Raw genomic sequence first — 18,804 nt, forward strand, 5'->3', positions numbered from 1 at the left:
TTGACAAGAGTCAATTTTACAATGCATTTGAATGTAGCCTTAGCATGGATGAGAATCTAACTGAACAACAAATCACCCGCTCTGTATTCGATATCTTATTACACAGTCTCTGGGAGCTCCACCTAGTAGCTCATCTTTAAAGCTCTATTTATAATACAATAGATATGGAAGAGCAATCTTAAAAAATGGTGAAAGTTATATAAAAAATTACTGTAAAGTAGACATTGCAATAATTGCCAAAAATATGTGTTCACTAAAAATACACTATACTTTTACCATAAGAATATAACCAAAATCTTTTGTAAAGCTTTATAAATTATTACGATGTAGTTCAAGAAAACCATACTTCATAGTGCCCTGTCCTAGTACAATGTACAGCTTTTTCAAGGGAATTCTTTTGTATACCAAACAAGCATAATAAATCATCCACAGTAATTTCTTCTCCCTTTGCACCCCTGGTGACATAATTCCCATTCTATCCCTTCTGGGTTTGATCCTCCTAAATATTCAGCTCTTTCATTCAATGCCAACAGCCATTGAATCAGCCAGTCCTCTGGAGTTAAAGGGGCAAATTAAGATTCAGCTCACGTACCACATCTCCACCGCGTATAAAACAAACACATGAACATGGAGGCAGGACAGTCAGGACCAAATTGACTAGATATTATTAAATTAAATACAGCCAGCTAGGAACATATAAAACACATATACAAAAAATATATACAGGATAGAAAAGCTAAGTGCAAACAGTGATTTTTGACAAGTTGGTTCCATTCGGTTTCAGTTGAGAGATATTTGCTCTCTTAAATAATTGTCTTTTATAGTCTTTGTCTTTATTTACAGATGTGTCTATGATAACTGCATCCCTGTTCATTTTATGTACCACTAGGCAAAGCTGCGGCCAGCACAGGTGCATTTTGAATTGCACAAAAGGACTCTGAACATTTTGCAGATTTGGCACTTTTTCTGCCATAGGCTGTGGTCCTTTTTAACAGTATTGTAATGATATCACTCTGCATCTAAAGATGTCCAAGAAATTCAGTTTTTTAAAGTCATACTTTGCTCCTCAATGCTTTGACCAAGCTGTAGGATCCTTGGACCTTCGCCTGCTTAAGATGATAAGCAATTGTTCCTATAAAGCCAGCTGTTAAAAGGACTACAGATCCAATGATCGCTGGTGGCACGTAGTCAAATCTTGAGCTTTGCTGTCGCTCTGCAATAGAGACAAGTTGGGGGGTGGTGAGAAAGATTGACAGGAACAAGGCCAAAGAGTAATGGATTGCATTCATTGGCACAACAACAGATGCTGGTTCTATAGAGAGAAAGCGAGGTCAGGTTCACTAGTTATATGCATCATGGGAATCTGTGCAGTTGTCTACACACACTCCCAGAATAGGATGACAGTCTGTAACTTAAGCCTTATTTTTCAAAAGCATTTTTTGGTTATAATGAAAGAAACAAAAATAAAATATGTGATATAGGACCACTGAAAACCAAGCAAACATATATTTGACAAAATTATTGCTGATTTCTGCAATTAAAGACAGGAAGCTACAGCAGATAGTACAGGTTATAGATTTGAAATAGAAAGCAGTGTGTACAAATGTTAATGTATGATCAGTTTAGAACAATTGGGGGAATTAATAAAAAGCAGCTGAGACAAACTGTGTCTGAACTTGAGTTCAGCCAATGAGCTTCTACATTTAATTTTCTAAGGTGTGTTGAAAAAATGGAATATAGAAGCTGATTGGTTGCTATGGGCAACTGCACCAATTGAATTAGAAATTGGCTTCAGTTGCACTTTAAGTACTAACCATAAACAACATAAAGGTCGTGACACACTGCACGCGAAGCCGTGCAGAGCGAAGCAAAGCTATCCGGCACGGAGCTTTGCGTGCAGTGTGTGAGCTGATGATTGACTGCACCTTCAGCCAATTGGCTCGTGCTTAACAACCGGCCAAACGTCGCATCCCGTCGCGCCAGCCGATTGGCTGAAGTTGAAATTGTTCATCTCGGCACGCTCAGCTCCGCGAGCTCTCGCCAGCTGAGGTGCCCAGAATAAAATGACATGACACACTGCAAAGGCAGCGCGCCACCGCTTCGCCTGCAGTGTGTCACGGCCTTAACACTTAGGCCTAGTTCAAGCAGGCATTGGAATGAGAAATGCTAGTCTGATAAGCAATAGTTTCAGCAAACATTCACAAGCATTGACGAAGCATCTTAAAAGCAGCTTTCATGAAAACCTGATAACATCCTTCAATCCAGTGCTGAAATGTTGAATAGTGAATTTAATAGTAATGCTTTAAACATGTTTGTAGCAGGCTTCATCAAGCATTTAGCAAGCTTTAAAAGTATTACTTTCATCAGTGCAATTTGCATTTGAAGAATAACCTGACTTCTAAACTATTCACATACATTATTTTTTATTTTTTATTTTTTTAGGAAACTGATTGCCAGACATGCAAAGAACAGACACTTGACTAGACAGCCATACTGTATATCCAATGCTCACTGGAATCAGAAAACAGGTTCCAGTTTGTTGCCCTTTGACCCTAAGGGGCTGAATTATACACTGGGCAGATTCCATTCACATAGCACTAGTGTCCCTAGATGGCACTGAAGAACTTTGGAATTTGCTCCTCAGCACCATCTAATAGAGTTAGATCTGTGTGAACGGCGCCTGGCCAGCGTATTTCCCCCAAGTGATGGGGATAATCCATTAACTGAAACCACATCAAATTAAATATACTTGAAACTAGTATAATGGCTCCTGCATTGCTGAGTTTATTTAACTGGTGCTAAAGAAGTCTCACTGTCTGCAGCAAAGAAAGAAAGCAGAAGCAAAGAGCAAAAATGTTTTAGAAAAGGTCACAGAACCAATAATTTATATGGCAGTGCAGGCTAACTGAGGATTTACTATGCAGCTTGAGAGAATTCTCTCACTAACTGTAGCCCTGCTCACGTCTTCCTGTGTTACACGTGTGCCTTTAAACAAAGCTCTAGCAGATGTTCTCTAAACAGTTTCTCAGATTGAGCTTCTAGAATTATTCATAGTTTCCTGTGTGTGGGCTCTCCTCTTTCTATTCTAATAAAAAAGCCAGCAAAGCAGTGTATTAATAGCACTTAGAGTGGATTCTTAGGAAGGAAGCCATAAAAGAAGCTCTTTAAGGCACTTCTCACCTGGAGGTGGGATGATGTGGGTATCATAAGTGATAGTGACAGTAACACCTGCTGTGATGTTCTGTGATGGAGTCACAATTGTGGTTTTTCGTGGTGGAACTGGAAGAGAATTTTGAGGTTAATTATGCACAAGGTTACATCTTAAAGGGTTGTATCATTTACCCTACAACCTTAAAGGTTCAGTCCATCCATAACTAATATTTCAAATGTGGGTAGATGCTAATTTTTAATACCTACCAGCTTGTTATACAGAATATATCCAGGTTCTCGACAACAGCTACATACACTTACTGGGGTCATTACAATGTGAGTGATTCAACCCCCAGCATCCACCCATAATTTAAAATCATTGATTGGGTTGAGTCAACCTATGAAATTCCATTTCAAACGGTACACAAGTTTGTATATCATTTAGAGTTTCATAACACATTGATAAATGTTAGAATGGTATGCCATTTACATGGTACTCACTTTGTACAGTCAGCGTGGCCTCTGCTGTTTGCTGTCCGATCACATTTGTAGATTCACAGATGTATGTCCCCATATTCTTCTCTCCTGCATTTGTGATATTGTACAATCCATCATCAGATTCCAACTGGCTAATGAGGCCATGTTTTGTCTTTAGCAAGAGGACAAGCTTTGGGGAAGGATATGCTTCAGATAAACACTGGATCTGTACATCCTCCCCCTCTTTCACCACTGAAGATGGAGTGATTGATATCAAAGTGTTTTTGGGTGGCGCTGTGAAAAAACAAAGGTTTAAAAGGTTTAAACATAAAATATTGTTGGAGTAATAACCACAAGATGTTACAAGAAGCAAAAACATAAAAAATAAGTGAGGCAATGTCACCTCCATCCGTCAATGTTTTACTGCAAACTAAATACCAGAACAGGCTGACAAGACACAAGAGCTAAAAAAGCATCTGAATAAATGATACATGTTCTCTTCTCACCTTGTACAATGAGTGTGGTCTCAGCTGTTTGCTGTCCAGCTTCATTTGTGGATTCACATAAATATGTGCCTGCATGCTGTACTCCAACTTGTGTAATACTGTACTCCCCATTCTCCATTTCTAGCTCAATCAGGCCGGCCTCTGTCTTCTTCTTTAGCACCAATCTGGGGGCAGGAAAAGCTTCTGATGTGCACCTAACATATCCACTCTCTCCTTCTTTCAACAATGGCGAAGGGCTGATAGTCAAAACAGTTTTTTTGGGTGGAACTGTAAGGGAAAAAAATACACGTTAACCACAGAAGAACCTCTATAGCTTAAAGTGTTGTCCCACACGTTAAGCACTGGTTAGTGTATGTTATATGCTATCTTTAAAAGCTCACAAAAATTGAGGATCTAGCCCTCATTGCTGCTTTTTAGGCCAAAAAGACTACAAACAAAATATACAAAGTGCAGTTACCCACAAAAACCTACTGCATCATATGTCACCCTTCTGTCATTCGCCTTCTGTAAAATAAAATCTGGTTTGAACCCTTATAACTTTATTAAAATGATCTAACTTTTGGCACTGATTTATTGAATAGGTAGTTATAATGTTTGTCTTCTTTCTTTCTCACCTTGTATGGTCAGTGTGGTCTCCACTATTTGCTGTCCTGCAACGTTTGTAGATTCACAGATGTATGTTCCACTGTGTGTTATAGCAGCATGTTCAATTTGGGATTGTCCACCCTCCGATACCAGCTCTCGTACACCATGTTCTGTCTTCACCTTCAGAACAAGTCTGGGAGCAGGAGAAGCTTCGGAACTACATCTGATGTCTATGAAATCTCCCTCTCTAACCCCTGCTGGGGGTGTGATGGTTATATGTGTATTCTTGGGTGGAACTGTTGAATGAAAAGAAAAAAATATTTGAAATAAAAGTGAAGTTGAAAGTTTAAACTTTTTCTGTTGTTTGAGTAGTCAGTAGAGGTCAGGAAATATGAAATAGTTGTTTCACACAGTAATTTTTTCAATCTTCATGAACAATTCATAACTGGGTGAACTGGTAAAATTGCAGCTCTATATGTATTAACAAATCATTGCATTTATTTCTTAAATGCAACTAACATTAGTGCCACAACTTGCCCTGATTTGATGGTAGGCCCTTTTAATCCACTTTACTCCAAGACTTAGATGGGCATCAGTGGAAGCCAATAAGCTGAGCCGTTTACAAATATGCTCATAAAAGACAGGAAAAAGTAGAGGAATAACTTTATCAATCTGGTGCTGCCCCTTCTCTGTCCATTCAGCTGGCTGTGGCAGGCAGATGCCAGGTAATTGTAACAGAGAAAATAGTGTGATCCTTCTGGTTGTGCTGTGTGGAAGAGCTGTGTTAAATCTCATAACTAAATAGATATAAGTACAAATCCTTTGGCAGGTAAACAGCCCCCATATATGTATCTTATCTGTGTATTTAGATACACAGTGTCCTGGAGTTCAGGTTTAAATTGTATCTAAACCCAAGAACAAAAACGTGTATATTATAGGTTATCAGTCCTTAAATGTGGTGCATTAGTTATCTTTTTTCAGGCTTTTTTTCTTTATTTTCGCCTGGAGATTCTACAAGTAGCCCTCACCCTGCAGCGCCCTCAGGCAGCCGCCTGACTTGCGTTGTGGTAGCGCCGGGCCTGTGGAGATTCTGCCAGTAAAATAAATTCTGTCCTATGGTGACAATGCCCACTCAATGTACTATATCCATGGAGGGGCATACATTGTCACCCTAGAATAACAAGTGATTTTGAAATACAGAACATCTCCCCCTCTCTTCATCTGTGTATCATAGGTGGAGGGAAGGTTATAGCTTATGGAGGGGAAACGGGCAGGGCAGGCAGGCAACAACATTTTAGATTTTAGTGCAGCATTGTTAGGTTACTATAGGAAATTAGGAGCTCACTGAATTTCTGGCAAGATCAACATTAATTTTTTTTTCTTGTTGCACAGATACAATAAAATGCTTTCAATAGTATGTTGGGACCAAATAAGATAAGTTCAATGTTAGGGTTTATATACACTTTAAATAAGCTATAGTAAAGCTAAAGCAGTAACAGATTGTGTTTAGGACCCACCTTGTACAGTTACAGTAGCCTCAGCATCTTGCAGTCCCACCACATTTGAGGCCTCACATATATAAGTCCCTGCTTGATCTTCTGTCATGTGTGTAATACTATACTGCCCATCCTCAGCTTCTAACTCCATCAGGCCTGTCTTTGTCTGCTTCTTCAACACCAGCCTGGGGGCAGGAAAAGCTTCTGATGTGCACCTGATATGTACACTCTCCCCTCTCGTCACCAAAGATGGAGTGATGGTTAGAAATGTGTTTTCAGGTGGAACTGTTAAAAGAGCAAATACATGTTAATACGAAATACTGTTGGGAAGAAATGTGTTTGTATAGTCAGAAATGGTTTTGGTCAAAGTACCCATACAGAAAAGAGGTTCTGCGTGCACCTTGAAGTGGTTTAATTGTATGTAAACAGGCATAGCTTTGTACTAACAGGTACAACTTACTCACTAAACCACAACTGGTTAATATCATCTGTGTCTGTCATATGCAAATGATACAACTGACAAATGTGCAATAATTTTTGATATCTTTATGTTAGCAAATATCTCTAACTGTAACATAAGCATTGTTAAAGAGGAACTTCACCACCCTCCCCATGTTTTTTTCCCCATTCACCTTATTCGCTGGATTGTCATCAAATTACATACTCACACATCCACATAAACCTAGCGTGGTCCTGTTTCAATCCACCAATCCGCCGCCGCACTCCAGGTTCCGTGCTATTATGTGTCTCTTCCAGGTTCTTGCAGCCGGCAGAAAGGGCTGGCAGTCTCTTCTAGAGTTTTGCAGCTGGCCCCTGATAATGTGCTGCAATGTATGCACATCTTCTGGGGGCTGACTGCAAGAACTAGGAAGAGACAAACAGCCCCCTGATAAAGCAACCAAGCAGTGGTACGTGTGCCAAAGAGCACCTCAAGGCCTTCTGGAATAAGTGACCTCAGTATCCCAGGAGGCTGTGGGTGGCTGGGACGTCATTTTTGCCTAGGGGATAATCCAGAAAGTACCAGGGGGTCCCATTAAAAAATACATGGGGGGGGGTAAAAATCCTATTCTAAAAGAGGAGGAGGTCAGGAATACAATGAGGGAAAGTGGGTGGAGACGGTGAAGGTCCACTTTAAAGAGTGCATGTCATGAATCATCACAAAGTCACAAACTTGTTTTTAAACTGTTGCACTTTTACATATAAAGGTAATAGCCTGCACCAACCTATTAGGTAAATGATTGTGTTTAAAACACATCTGTCTAATTGTTTAACGTAAATAGCCACTCAACAGAAAGTAGAATGATTGCTACCATAAGGTTAGCTTAGATGGTTATTGGGATTACCACTGCCACTACTCACATTGCAGTATGAGCTCCAGTTTCTCCTTCTGGCTGCCCAGTGAGTTTCTGGCTTCACACTGATACACCCCACCAGTCACATTTGTCAGCGTGACCTCTGGACCTTCAGATAGCAGAACTCTGTCCCCTGATGGCAACAGATGATACAGGTAGAAGCTAGGTTCAGGGGCTCCCTTGGAGGCACATGTCAGAGTGATTTCATTCCCTTCATACACTTCCTCATCAGAAGCGGTAAAAGCAGTTTCCATTGGAGGATCTGAAGGAAAAAATATAGATGATTGAGCAACATCTTATACTTTCTAAGAGAAGTATTCAAACACCATTTATATAAAACTGTTACACATTTTACAAGATCAGCTCCGTACGCTAAAGTAGAGGCAAGAAGACAAAACTCTCCAAAGGGCACACTAGACTGCTTGACATATGTCTTGCACAATACTCTTAGAACATATGTAACCTTAACACAGTCCTCAGTGTTTCCTTCATACAATATTGTACATGACCTTCACCTCTCCAGGTAAATGTTCAGATTCCAAAAGGCGTCCAATAGCTTTGTCTTTGACCCTTATCAACACAATTTTGTGTGTACACAATACTAAGAACTGTATTGGAGTGAAAACCTATAACATTCCTATGTTTACATTCTATTATGAACTTGATCTTACTAAAGAGAATGGCAGAATGAAAGATTATTTTCTCATGAGAATGACTGATACAGTTTATTGTGTGCCTATGGAGTCACTCATGTACAGACATCAAAGGTAGAAGTTTGTAATTCTAATAATCCTAATGTGTGATACTAGGTGATTCTGAATAGTATGAAATCAAAGAGTTAGATGAATGGACAGTTATAAATTTAATTGAATGAAATGATGGTTGTAACTAGTCTGATAATTAGAATATTAACAGCAAAAGCAAATATTTAATCTCAGCCAGATTTGGTAAACCTGTATTTAGGCAGCCAAGCATAGCACACTAATGATGCCACAGTGTATAAAAGTGTCCGGTGTCTCAAATGTGTTGCAGTAATACTGTGCTGTGAAATGGCTCATAATGGAGTGATTGTAGAAAAGATGATTATCACAGCCTGGCACTCTTTACTAACAGTGTATTAAGCCAAGAGTCTCAATACAAGTGAGTAATAACCAGTATTAATGGTCTGTGTGCATCAACGTGGGCATGAGCTGCTGCATCTAACTGCACTGATGCTACATCTCCTTTCAATGGCTTAACTGAACAGGTTTTACTTATTTCTTATCAGGGCAGCCAATTTGATGGCAATGCCAATGTTTATATAAATTTACTAAGATGCTCCCAGTGATGTCAGTCACTGAAATATGCACACAAGTCTTGGTTATACTCACAATATAACAACTTCAAAAGTTATAGTCCTAAGCAGTCAACACACATCAATCACATGTTTATAGGTCTCCTATGTATGAATGAACAATACTTACATTCCACTATGAGTAATTCTGAAACTTCACTAGCTCCATAATCATTTTCAGCAATGCACTTGTATACAGCGGTGTCTATAGGGTCTGCTTCTTTTATGACTAATTTTCCTTTGGCTCCTAGAAGGGGAGTATCACCATCTTTTAAAACCTTCCACAAGGTAACATTCACATTTTGATTGCCATTAGGTGAGCAGTCAATTGTAACAGGTTTTCCGGCTTGCACTATGGTTGTGGGATAGATGGTCAACTTAGGCTTTTCTGGAACAGCTAGAAAACATATAAATATTGATATACTTAATTGGATTGGATATAGACAGCAATAATAACTTCACAGAAGTTTTAAACCCTCACCACTTTATCCAAAACTAAGAAAAACGTTTTGGTTTTAGATACACTTTGAGGGCCCATTCACATCTTTGTCCTTGAGCATTATTGTGCATTGCATTAATGCAGCCCATTTACATTTATTGTGCTGCCAATGCATCTACAAGCTTAAAATCACACATGACCCTTTTTTCTACAGTGCATTGCGGAACACTACAACACATGTGTGTTGTCTTAGTGTGTTGGGTTGCCATTCAAAATGAATAGCACTGCAATGCAGGTTACCCATGTTACATGGGTTAACATGACATGGAAGTGTGAATCTGGCATAAGTCTTTGAGATATATTATAAAATGGCACTCTAATGACACTCTAGGGGCCTATTTATCAGTATAAATACTTTTCTTTCCCCCAGATTTCATCCTATTACATGAAATCTGGGGGAAAGAATTGTTTTTATTTTATAGGCCATGGGTTATGTGCCATAATGGTCATTATTTGCAACCTTGTGACTGTTACTTTCAGCGCTTTTAGTTCCCTTGGCTGGAAATAACAGACTTTATAACATATAACAATTGTGAATTGAATATCATCCCTGTTACTTGTGCAAGAAAGCCATCTTGATGCTACTTGTAGGCTCTGGTCTATTAAGCCTATTCAATATCCAACCTGCTACAAAATAGTAGGAACATTAAGCAAAGATAAAAGCAGAAGTTATCCCAGTTCCTGTCTTACCTTGTACAGTGATCTGCACTTCCGAAGATGTTGTTCCTACATTGTTTTGCACACGGCAGATGTACACCCCACTATCTTCTTGCTCTGCATGTGGAATTGCCAGAATTCCCTGGTCATGGGACATCACCAGTTCCTTCTCCTTATCCAGTTTCACCCATTTTACATTAGCTGGGGATCTACTTTCATATGTACAAGACAGAGAGATGTTTTCTGCTGCAAATACATTTGTGTCAGGGTAAACTGTAATAACTGGTTTTCCTGGAGGATCTGAGGAGAGAAAAAAAAAGTGTAAATAGTTGTATAAGATTGTGAAATACTGTTACAAGCTTTAAAAGGCAACTCCACTTTCAGTTACACATAGACAATCAGATAAGATGACTGGCGCATGTAAAGTACATGACTTTGCTCAAAATCCCCACTGGATTGGCTCTTTGCAAGTTTTGGTGTGATCCACTTCACATCTTTTGTCATCACCTCCTCAGTGCCAAGTCATCTCCTGATTCTTGACACCCAGAGAAGACCCAGAAGGTGGACGTAGATTACATTGGGACAGGTAGGGAACCTAGAGGTCAGTACAGTTTACAATCTGCGTTCACCTTCGCTGATCCCCAGGTCTTTGTACGTGCAGGTATAGTTTACTTTTACCTGTTCTTAGTTGAGAAATTGTCTGTGTTACTTAGTGTTAATGTTGCACAATAATTTAAATTTGTTTAAAGTAGATGAGAAATTGAAACATGGTTATTTGCTCTATCAATCATAGATAATGTTTATGTACACTCCTTATACATGCTCTTTGAAAAATGACTTCTCTTGGTTACTCACATAGAAGGCTGAGGTACACAGTTGTATTCCGATTTATAGGAGCAATTTCTTTGTCTTCTTCTTCCTGAAATTGTAGGTCAGCTTCACATTTTACTTCTTTGGCCTCATATTCATCAGTCAGCATTAAATCATGAGATAGGCTGATATTTTTCACTACATGGAAGTCATCTGTCTCTGGGACCTTATACTCAGCCACAATCTTCTCTCCTACCAAGATCCGAGCATTAAACATGTAAAATGGATAGGCATCAGGAATAGTACAGGCGATGTGTGACTGTTCTCCAGCCATAAGAGATGAGATGGTCAGGATGGGTTCAGGGAATGCTGTAATAAGACATATAATGCAATGGTTAGTCAGCCTTTCAATATCCTGGTAAACTCAAGTAGCTAAAGAACATCTGATAGTTAAAGCTACATGCTAAGAGCCTCATCCATAAAAACTTGAGTAGAAAGGGGTAACTGTTGCCCGTAGAATTCAAAATCCAGCTCACAATTCTTCTAGTACAGTGTATTAAAAAATTACAGCTGATTGATTGCCATAAGCTACAGTCTTACTTTTCTCCAGTCTAACATATCTTGGTGACATGGAAATTCTGCAAACACCCAAGAGACAGCACATAGATTTCATATGAGAATTGTTTAACCATGTATATGACATTAAAATATTATGCAGTCTAGATACTTTGTTCAAAACTGGAGCAGTTGCCCATGGCAACCAATTGGCTGCTATCTTTTATTTTCAAAGCTTAACTGATCAAACAAAAAAAATAATCTAATTGGTTACTTTGGACAACTGCTCCAGATCCTATCTGCTCCAGTTTTAATAAATTCCCCCTACTATGTACTATCAGGACTAAACAGGTTAGGCTTATATCACTCCTAAGCTGGGTAAGGCTTCATGGGTTTAAATTTTACAAAGGAGAAGTTACACAACACGATGTCTGTTATAACCACACCCTATACCGTTACTGGCGGTTTATTTAAGCATTGCAGCAGTACCTACAATATAACACGCAGTGTGCGGAAAGAGCACTGAATGTTAAAGACAGATGTTTCCACATTATTACTTCTGCTATAACCCATTGAAAGAGATCCCCAGCTACAGCTGTCATGAATGATGATGACTGATCTGCAGAATGGTAATTGACAGATAAAAATTTAGAGGGATTCTGCAACAGGAGCCACTAATTCCACATATTCTTTAATAGCACACAAATTCCATTGGAAGTCTGTGAACACTGTCCAGGGGGTATCTGTCCAAATGCACTGCAGCAAAGTAACACCAGTAAATAAATGGAAAGTAGTAGAGGCAATCATGGATACTGAGGAGGACTGTATGTCCAAGCAGGAGGAGTTTACTGTGTCCAACATATCAATGCTTCGCAGTCCTCAACAAAGATGGACTGCGATCCACCAAAACATTGGACATAACGAACTCCTCTTGCTTGGACATACAGTCCTGCTCAAGACCCTTTGTAGAATATTTTCAAAAGGGTCTTCTATCCCCCAGCCCCCTGAAACATAAGTATTTGTGTACTTGCAGTCATTGAATTAAGTTTGTAGTTAACACTTACAGTAAACTATGATTTTAAAGCCTTTTTCCGCAGGAGGATTATCACAACTCACGGTGCACCGATAGGAATCATATGAGTCAAGGTTCTCACTGCTGATCTTCATGGTGAGGACAGATATTTGTCCATTATTGTTGATTGTACCACGTAATGGATTGTCACTCAGGGCAGCCCAGATGAAGTCTGGATTCTGACATTTGGTGCCTAGACAAGTAATACGAAGCTCTTCCCCAATCTGAGATGTGATTATAGACTGAGTACTTATAAGGGTGATGTTTTTGGCATAGCCTGTGGAAGACACAATGAGCTAGTTAGGTACACAAGCCACATCATCTGTCACAAACAAGGGACATGGCAGCAATCTGCCATTGTGCCAGAATAAGACAATGGAATACAAATGGTTAGGATTACACTTTAACTCTTCCAATATTTAAACAAAAGACATTACATTCTACACTAATCAGAAAGCATTTTTCACATGATTGCTGATATTCATACAACAAACTGTGTGTTATGTTTTCTTAAAGGATTCAAGTATTTTGACTGAGGACGTTCTGAAACAAGGCGATATAGACAATAGAGGTAGGCCAACAATGTGCTGTTCTCTTACCAAATAATATTGAAATCATGACCTTCATATTGATCAAGTATTTAAAAAATGTACAAAAAGCATCAGTAAGCAGCACAATAGACATTTAACATTTTATGCAAAACAATGTATCTATAAAGACAATAGCGGTATCCCACCAATGTTGTGTCCTCTTAAAAATATTAGTGAAATCATGACTTTCATATTGATCAAGTATTTAAAAAATCTTAAAATATATTGAAATCATGAACTCTATATTGATAAAGTAATCAATAAAATCTTCAGTTTATCTTGATAGGAAGACTGCAGCTCTTAATAGCCAAGGCAATATAAAACAAAAATGCACAATTTCCACTAATATACAACTATCTTACCATGTGTGAATATGACCTGTAAATAGATGATATATCCTATGACTATTGTCACAGTTGGTGTTCCCAGACCGCCAGACATAATTAGGGTCCGGCTTTAACGGAGAGTATAAGGGTTACAGTCTCTTTAAAAGATCTTTGTGTCCAAGGTCCTGTGACGGTGCTTAAAATAGCAAGTTGTTTCAATTAGATTATTAATATTCCTTTATCCTTATGGAAGACTGCAAATCCCAGGATTTCTCTTGAAGCTCTAAATTCCAGTAGTGATAATGGAGAGTATATTTGTGCTTAGTAGTAGATGCTGCTTGTCCTGAACTGAGTAACAGACATCACAAACAGCTGCTTTATATGTACCAGAAGGAGGGGATTCCTGTTTAGGGGAATTCACATTTTTTTAAAAGTGGTCCTCAAGAGCCACAATGCTACCACCTACTGTACATGAGGAGTCATAGCATGACATCATGCTGCAAGATCAGTGAACTGCTTAGGGCAAGCTGTAGCTATGTTGTACCAGTCACAATAAAATAAATAAAAAATGATTTGCAGTTCTTTGAAAAGAAGAAAAAAATTATTTGCAACAGTGAAAGTTTACAACGTAAAGATCCCACGCTATTTTATTTTAAATAGATTAATGGATGTTCTTATGAAAACTTGCTGCATAATCCCCAATGAATGAACAACATCACAATGTAGCAGTAAAACACAATGATTAGCACAGGTTAGAATTATTAGCCTCACCAACTGTTCTTGTTGTATATGTTAGCGTTATTTCTTAAAGCGAACCTTCACCCATAAAAGTAACATCCTCTCATCTGCCTCCTCCCAGCTCCCTCCTATAACTATATATTTTTTATATATATATTCTAGGGATGCACCAATTTGTGCCAATATTGGGCATTTTCACAAGTACCTGTACTCGTGAAAATGCCCCGAATACTAACACAGATACTGACACTGGCGCAGACAAAATGCACAGCTGCTCCAGATTTATTCTACTCCAGTTTTGATATATTCCCCTCAATGAGATTTGGCATTGTGTGATTTTTATGTTTCTTATATAGTGGGTGAGATGAAAAATGTACATAGGTGCCAACATTGCCATAGACTAAGCTAGTGCATTTCCATTATGTATTTTGAGCTACTATTGCAGTGTTTACATAACTGTAGATGTGTGTTTCCCATGACGTCTCTTCCTCTTTTATTATACTGTATGTACAGGTTTGTAGATTAGCCACTATATATAGGATAACTGATCTACTACATTACTGAGTCTACCCAATTGATTTTCATCTGTCTGGATAAGATATCAGCCACAAAGGGCATAATTCCCTGTCTGGCTGATTTCCTATTTCAATAGTGCACTGATTTCATTGGGTCAGCCGATTCATTGACTTGCACTGCAAGGAAGAGCAGAAAAGCACAACCACTATGTAGCACTGCAAAGCAGGACCTGTGTATGCAGTGAGCAAATATGGCTGCCACTATGTACATATATAATAAAAACTATAGAAAGAACAATTGTTCTGGTGGCAACTAAAGCTGGCCATACACTGTTTAAATTTTAGCTGAGTAAGCAGAAATTAGAGCATTGTGTGGCCCCGTTGGCATCGCTTCCACCTTTGAGGTGGTCTGAAAAATCTCGGCTGAACAGTGATTGCAGCCAGTCAGCTGCAGACACTGGCAGGGTTATCCACTAACGGGTGAAGAGCTTGGAGAAGGCAGGAGAAGTGAACAATCTAGGACAAAATAGCTGATTTTGAAATATTCTCCAATTCCGTTCACTTTCCAGTTCAGCTACGTTGTCCTGGATTGTTCACTTCTCCTGCCTTCTCCAAACTCTTCACCCTATTGTGAATAACCCTATGGGTATTCTAACAGCGACACTCCAGCCACTTCTTCAGTCTGTGAGGCTGAACAAGAATAAATGACCAGAGAATGGCCAGCATAAGATGAGAATTTCCTAACTTTGTAGAGATTTTACTTCTTGATGCATCTCCAGGACAGCAAGTGGAGGAAAATAAACTGATAGAGGTTTTACCCTTTAACCATTCTTTCTAAAACTAAATAAAGGTTTGACTATACATACACTTTGAATACTTTTCACTAGTATCATCTTTATTGATGTCTAGTCTGACAGTGACATCTTTCTACATAACAATGCATGTGTATATAATGGATATACCCACTGTACTGTATGTGTACAGTGGATTCATATGAAAATGGTTAAACTAAAGGAAACTCTTTCATATATATAAATTTCAGATTATTGTTTATCGTGCTCTATTGTATACTTTGTGATTTCATATATTATTTCATAGTAAACCATATAAGAAAATGGTTCTGGTTAAGAGGTCCATCTGGAGGTAAGTATTCCCAGTGGTGTTTGGCATTAATGTTGTTGTGTTGCTTGGATTAAGTTTCAGTTAGTTTTTGTTTTAAATGTTAAGATTTTTTGACAAAGTGAGGCAAATAGCTTTTATTTTCCTAAGATTGCATTGTATCACAAAATCCAAAATGTTTTGTTAATATTTTAAACTGTAAACCAAAAGTTTGATGTTGAAGTGAATAGAAAAATAGTAAATACACTAGCAAAAAATGAGTGAAATTGATTAAACAAAAATTAAAAACTTTGATTGTCCAGGTCAGTGCTTATAAAACTTTGATTTTCCTTAGAGCTGAACTGAGGTTGAGTTGCATAGATAAGTGGTTCCCAACCTGCGTAACCTCAGGACCCACATTTGTCCTCGGTCATTGAGTCACAACCCCTTGTGTGCCCTGTAGAGGTGCCAGGAACCAGAATGTGGCGTCACTGTGGTCCAGGCACCTCCACAGGGCAAGCGAGGGAGCTGTAACAAATGCACGTATGGATGGAGCTCCCTCGCGGCCATACCCCTAGCCCACCCCACCTCAAGCTGACACTCGGCGCTGGGCAGCATATTTTGAATGGCTGTTCAGCAAAATAACTGACAGTGCTAAGCTAGGGGGAGGCTAAGGAGCCTCTCACCTAGCAAAGTGGAAAACACGCGGTGACCATCTTAATACAGGGTTGCGATCCCCTTTTGGGTCGCAACCCACCAGTTGAGAACCACGGGCATAGATTTCTTTCTTTTTATAGTCAATGGCATCTTCTTGAAATCACTGTTCAGCTTCACATTTTATCTCTCATACCCCATATTTATTACTTATTCTCTCAGTCAAACTTTATACCATGAGCCTTACCCATAAAAACTAGAAAAAAAACTAATATAAGTGTAGATGTTGCCCGTATCAACCAAAACCCAGCTAACAAATTTTCCAATTTAAAGTGCAGGTTAAATAAAAAATGCCAGCTGATTGTTAAAAGCTAACATACCTTGATACAATGGGAATTCCATAATATACCCACACATATGTATGCAGCTTGTCATATGTGCACAGTTATATGAGCATATAGTTATATCGTTATATGAGCATAGATTACCATATGAGCATGCGGTAGACATGGTTTAAAAATATTCTGAAATGTAGACATGTTATGTTCAAACAGGATAAAACAATTCATGTAACTCCTTGCCAGGGTATAGGCTTTATCTTTTTCAAGTTTACAAAGGAGAAATTACACAACATAACCACACTCTTTACCTTTACTGGCAGTTTATTTTTAAGCTTTGCATCGGTACCCACAAAAAATGACATTGAGCAGGAAGTGCAGGAACCATTTAAGCAGATGTTTCCTCGTGAATTACTTTTACTATAACCTTTTAATGAAGTTCTCCATCTTCAGGTTTAAGCTTGCTATGTTATATATGATGATGACTGATATATATATATATATACATATACTATATATACATACTCTATACACCACTCGGTGGCTGACAGCTAAATGTTGGATGCGTTCCACAACAGGTGGCTCTAATTTCACATACTCTTTCATATTTTCATCTGTGTGGAATACACATAGGCATTTGTGTACTTGCAATGATTTCCATACCTTACAAATTACAGAACTTACAAATTACAATAAACTATGATTTTAAAGGTCTTCTCTGCAGGAGGATTATCACAATGCACAGTACACCGATACAAATCATGAAAGTTTATGTTCTCACTGATGATCTACATGGTCAGGACAGATAGTTGTCCAATAGTGTTTGTCTGTTATGGAAACCCAAGTAAGGTCTGGAGTCTGACGTTTGGCGCCTATACATGTGATATGAAGCTCTTCTTCAATCTTAGCTTTGTTTGTAGTCTGACATTCTAGTCCAAATTTGTACTCCAAGTTGTAGGTGATGTCTCTGGCACAGGCTAGCAAAAATGAAACCGATTCTGAAGGTGATGTCTCTGGCACAAATTCCCCAAAAGAATACTTATAAGACACTGATATCCAAGTAGTTCAATATGATGCTATAATACAAATGCTACAAATTAATTCCTGGTGTAACACAATGTTAACTATCAACTGTGTTGCTGTTTTTTTTGTAAAGACCAAATCCGCTCTCCCTCACAGTTGGATAAACTTCTCAGCTGACCACTGAGAGTGGACTCACAGAACAAATAGTGCAGACCCAGAGTACCAAATGATAAAAATGTAATCCACTTACATAAAATAGGTAAAACATATTCCATTATCACATCTATTCTGACTCAGGTTTTACCTGAAAAGGCTTCCTCAGGCTAATGTCTCCTCTACCACAGGTCTAACACTAGCTGAAAGACTTAAATGTGGATTAACCCACATTAGAAGGTATCAGCTTAGAGTTGTGGACTGTGAACTGTATAGTTTGACCCGGAATAATTAGCATGTTTTTTAATTTTTTAAGTTTTTACTTTTGCTTTTAGTGTGGGCAGCCTAAGTTGCCTAGACCATATGGTCTCTGACTAAGAATGAATATTGTGGGTGTTTAAAGTGGAACTTTACTCCAAAAATGTTTTTAAAAATAGCCTTTTACCAGAAGAGACTTTGCATGCTTCTTCTGGCAAAAACCTTTTTGTCTTTCTCCTCGAAATTCATTTTCTAGTGTACACAACCTGTTGCCGACAATAGAGCAAGGTGCCCAGACACTCCAGAGTACATGTGCAGCAGTAACATCCTCCACAGTCACTCAATGGCTGAAGAGGCGGATGTGAATCCCAGATGAAGTTGCCGTGAAGATGGGAGCAGCCACAGAGGGAATGGCAAGGGATGGCTTTGAACTGTCAGTGCTGGAGGAACAGTGAGTCTGTCATCATGTAAGTATGCTGTAGAGACATACCCTTTGCTGTAGACTTGCAGTGAGAGAGGAGGATCAGCAAGGCACAACCTGAGATTAGAGGTTGTATATACTATATAATGAACAAATATGGTATGTGCATGAATCATTTCAAACTATATATACAAACAA

The 18,804-nt window shown here is 38.7% G+C and overlaps 1 protein-coding gene across 1 annotated transcript; it reads right to left on the bottom strand.

The window, feature by feature from the left end:
• Positions 1-436: 436 nt before the first annotated feature.
• On the bottom strand, positions 437-13,589 carry VCAM1 (vascular cell adhesion molecule 1). Its single transcript, XM_018561954.1, has 10 exons — positions 13,445-13,589; positions 12,485-12,769; positions 10,911-11,234; positions 10,089-10,355; positions 6,236-6,499; positions 4,748-5,014; positions 4,134-4,400; positions 3,652-3,921; positions 3,181-3,279; positions 437-1,213 (listed from the first exon to the last, which is right to left on the bottom strand). The coding sequence occupies exons 1-10, from the start codon at positions 13,521-13,523 to the stop codon at positions 1,053-1,055; spliced, it is 2,283 nt and encodes a 760-aa protein (XP_018417456.1). The 5' UTR covers positions 13,524-13,589; the 3' UTR covers positions 437-1,052.
• Between the last annotated feature and the right edge of the window lie 5,215 nt (positions 13,590-18,804).

This window comes from Nanorana parkeri, unplaced genomic scaffold (assembly GCF_000935625.1).
Source record: "Nanorana parkeri isolate BGI_ZX_2015 unplaced genomic scaffold, ASM93562v1 scaffold553, whole genome shotgun sequence".
Classification (NCBI taxonomy): domain Eukaryota; kingdom Metazoa; phylum Chordata; class Amphibia; order Anura; family Dicroglossidae; genus Nanorana; species Nanorana parkeri.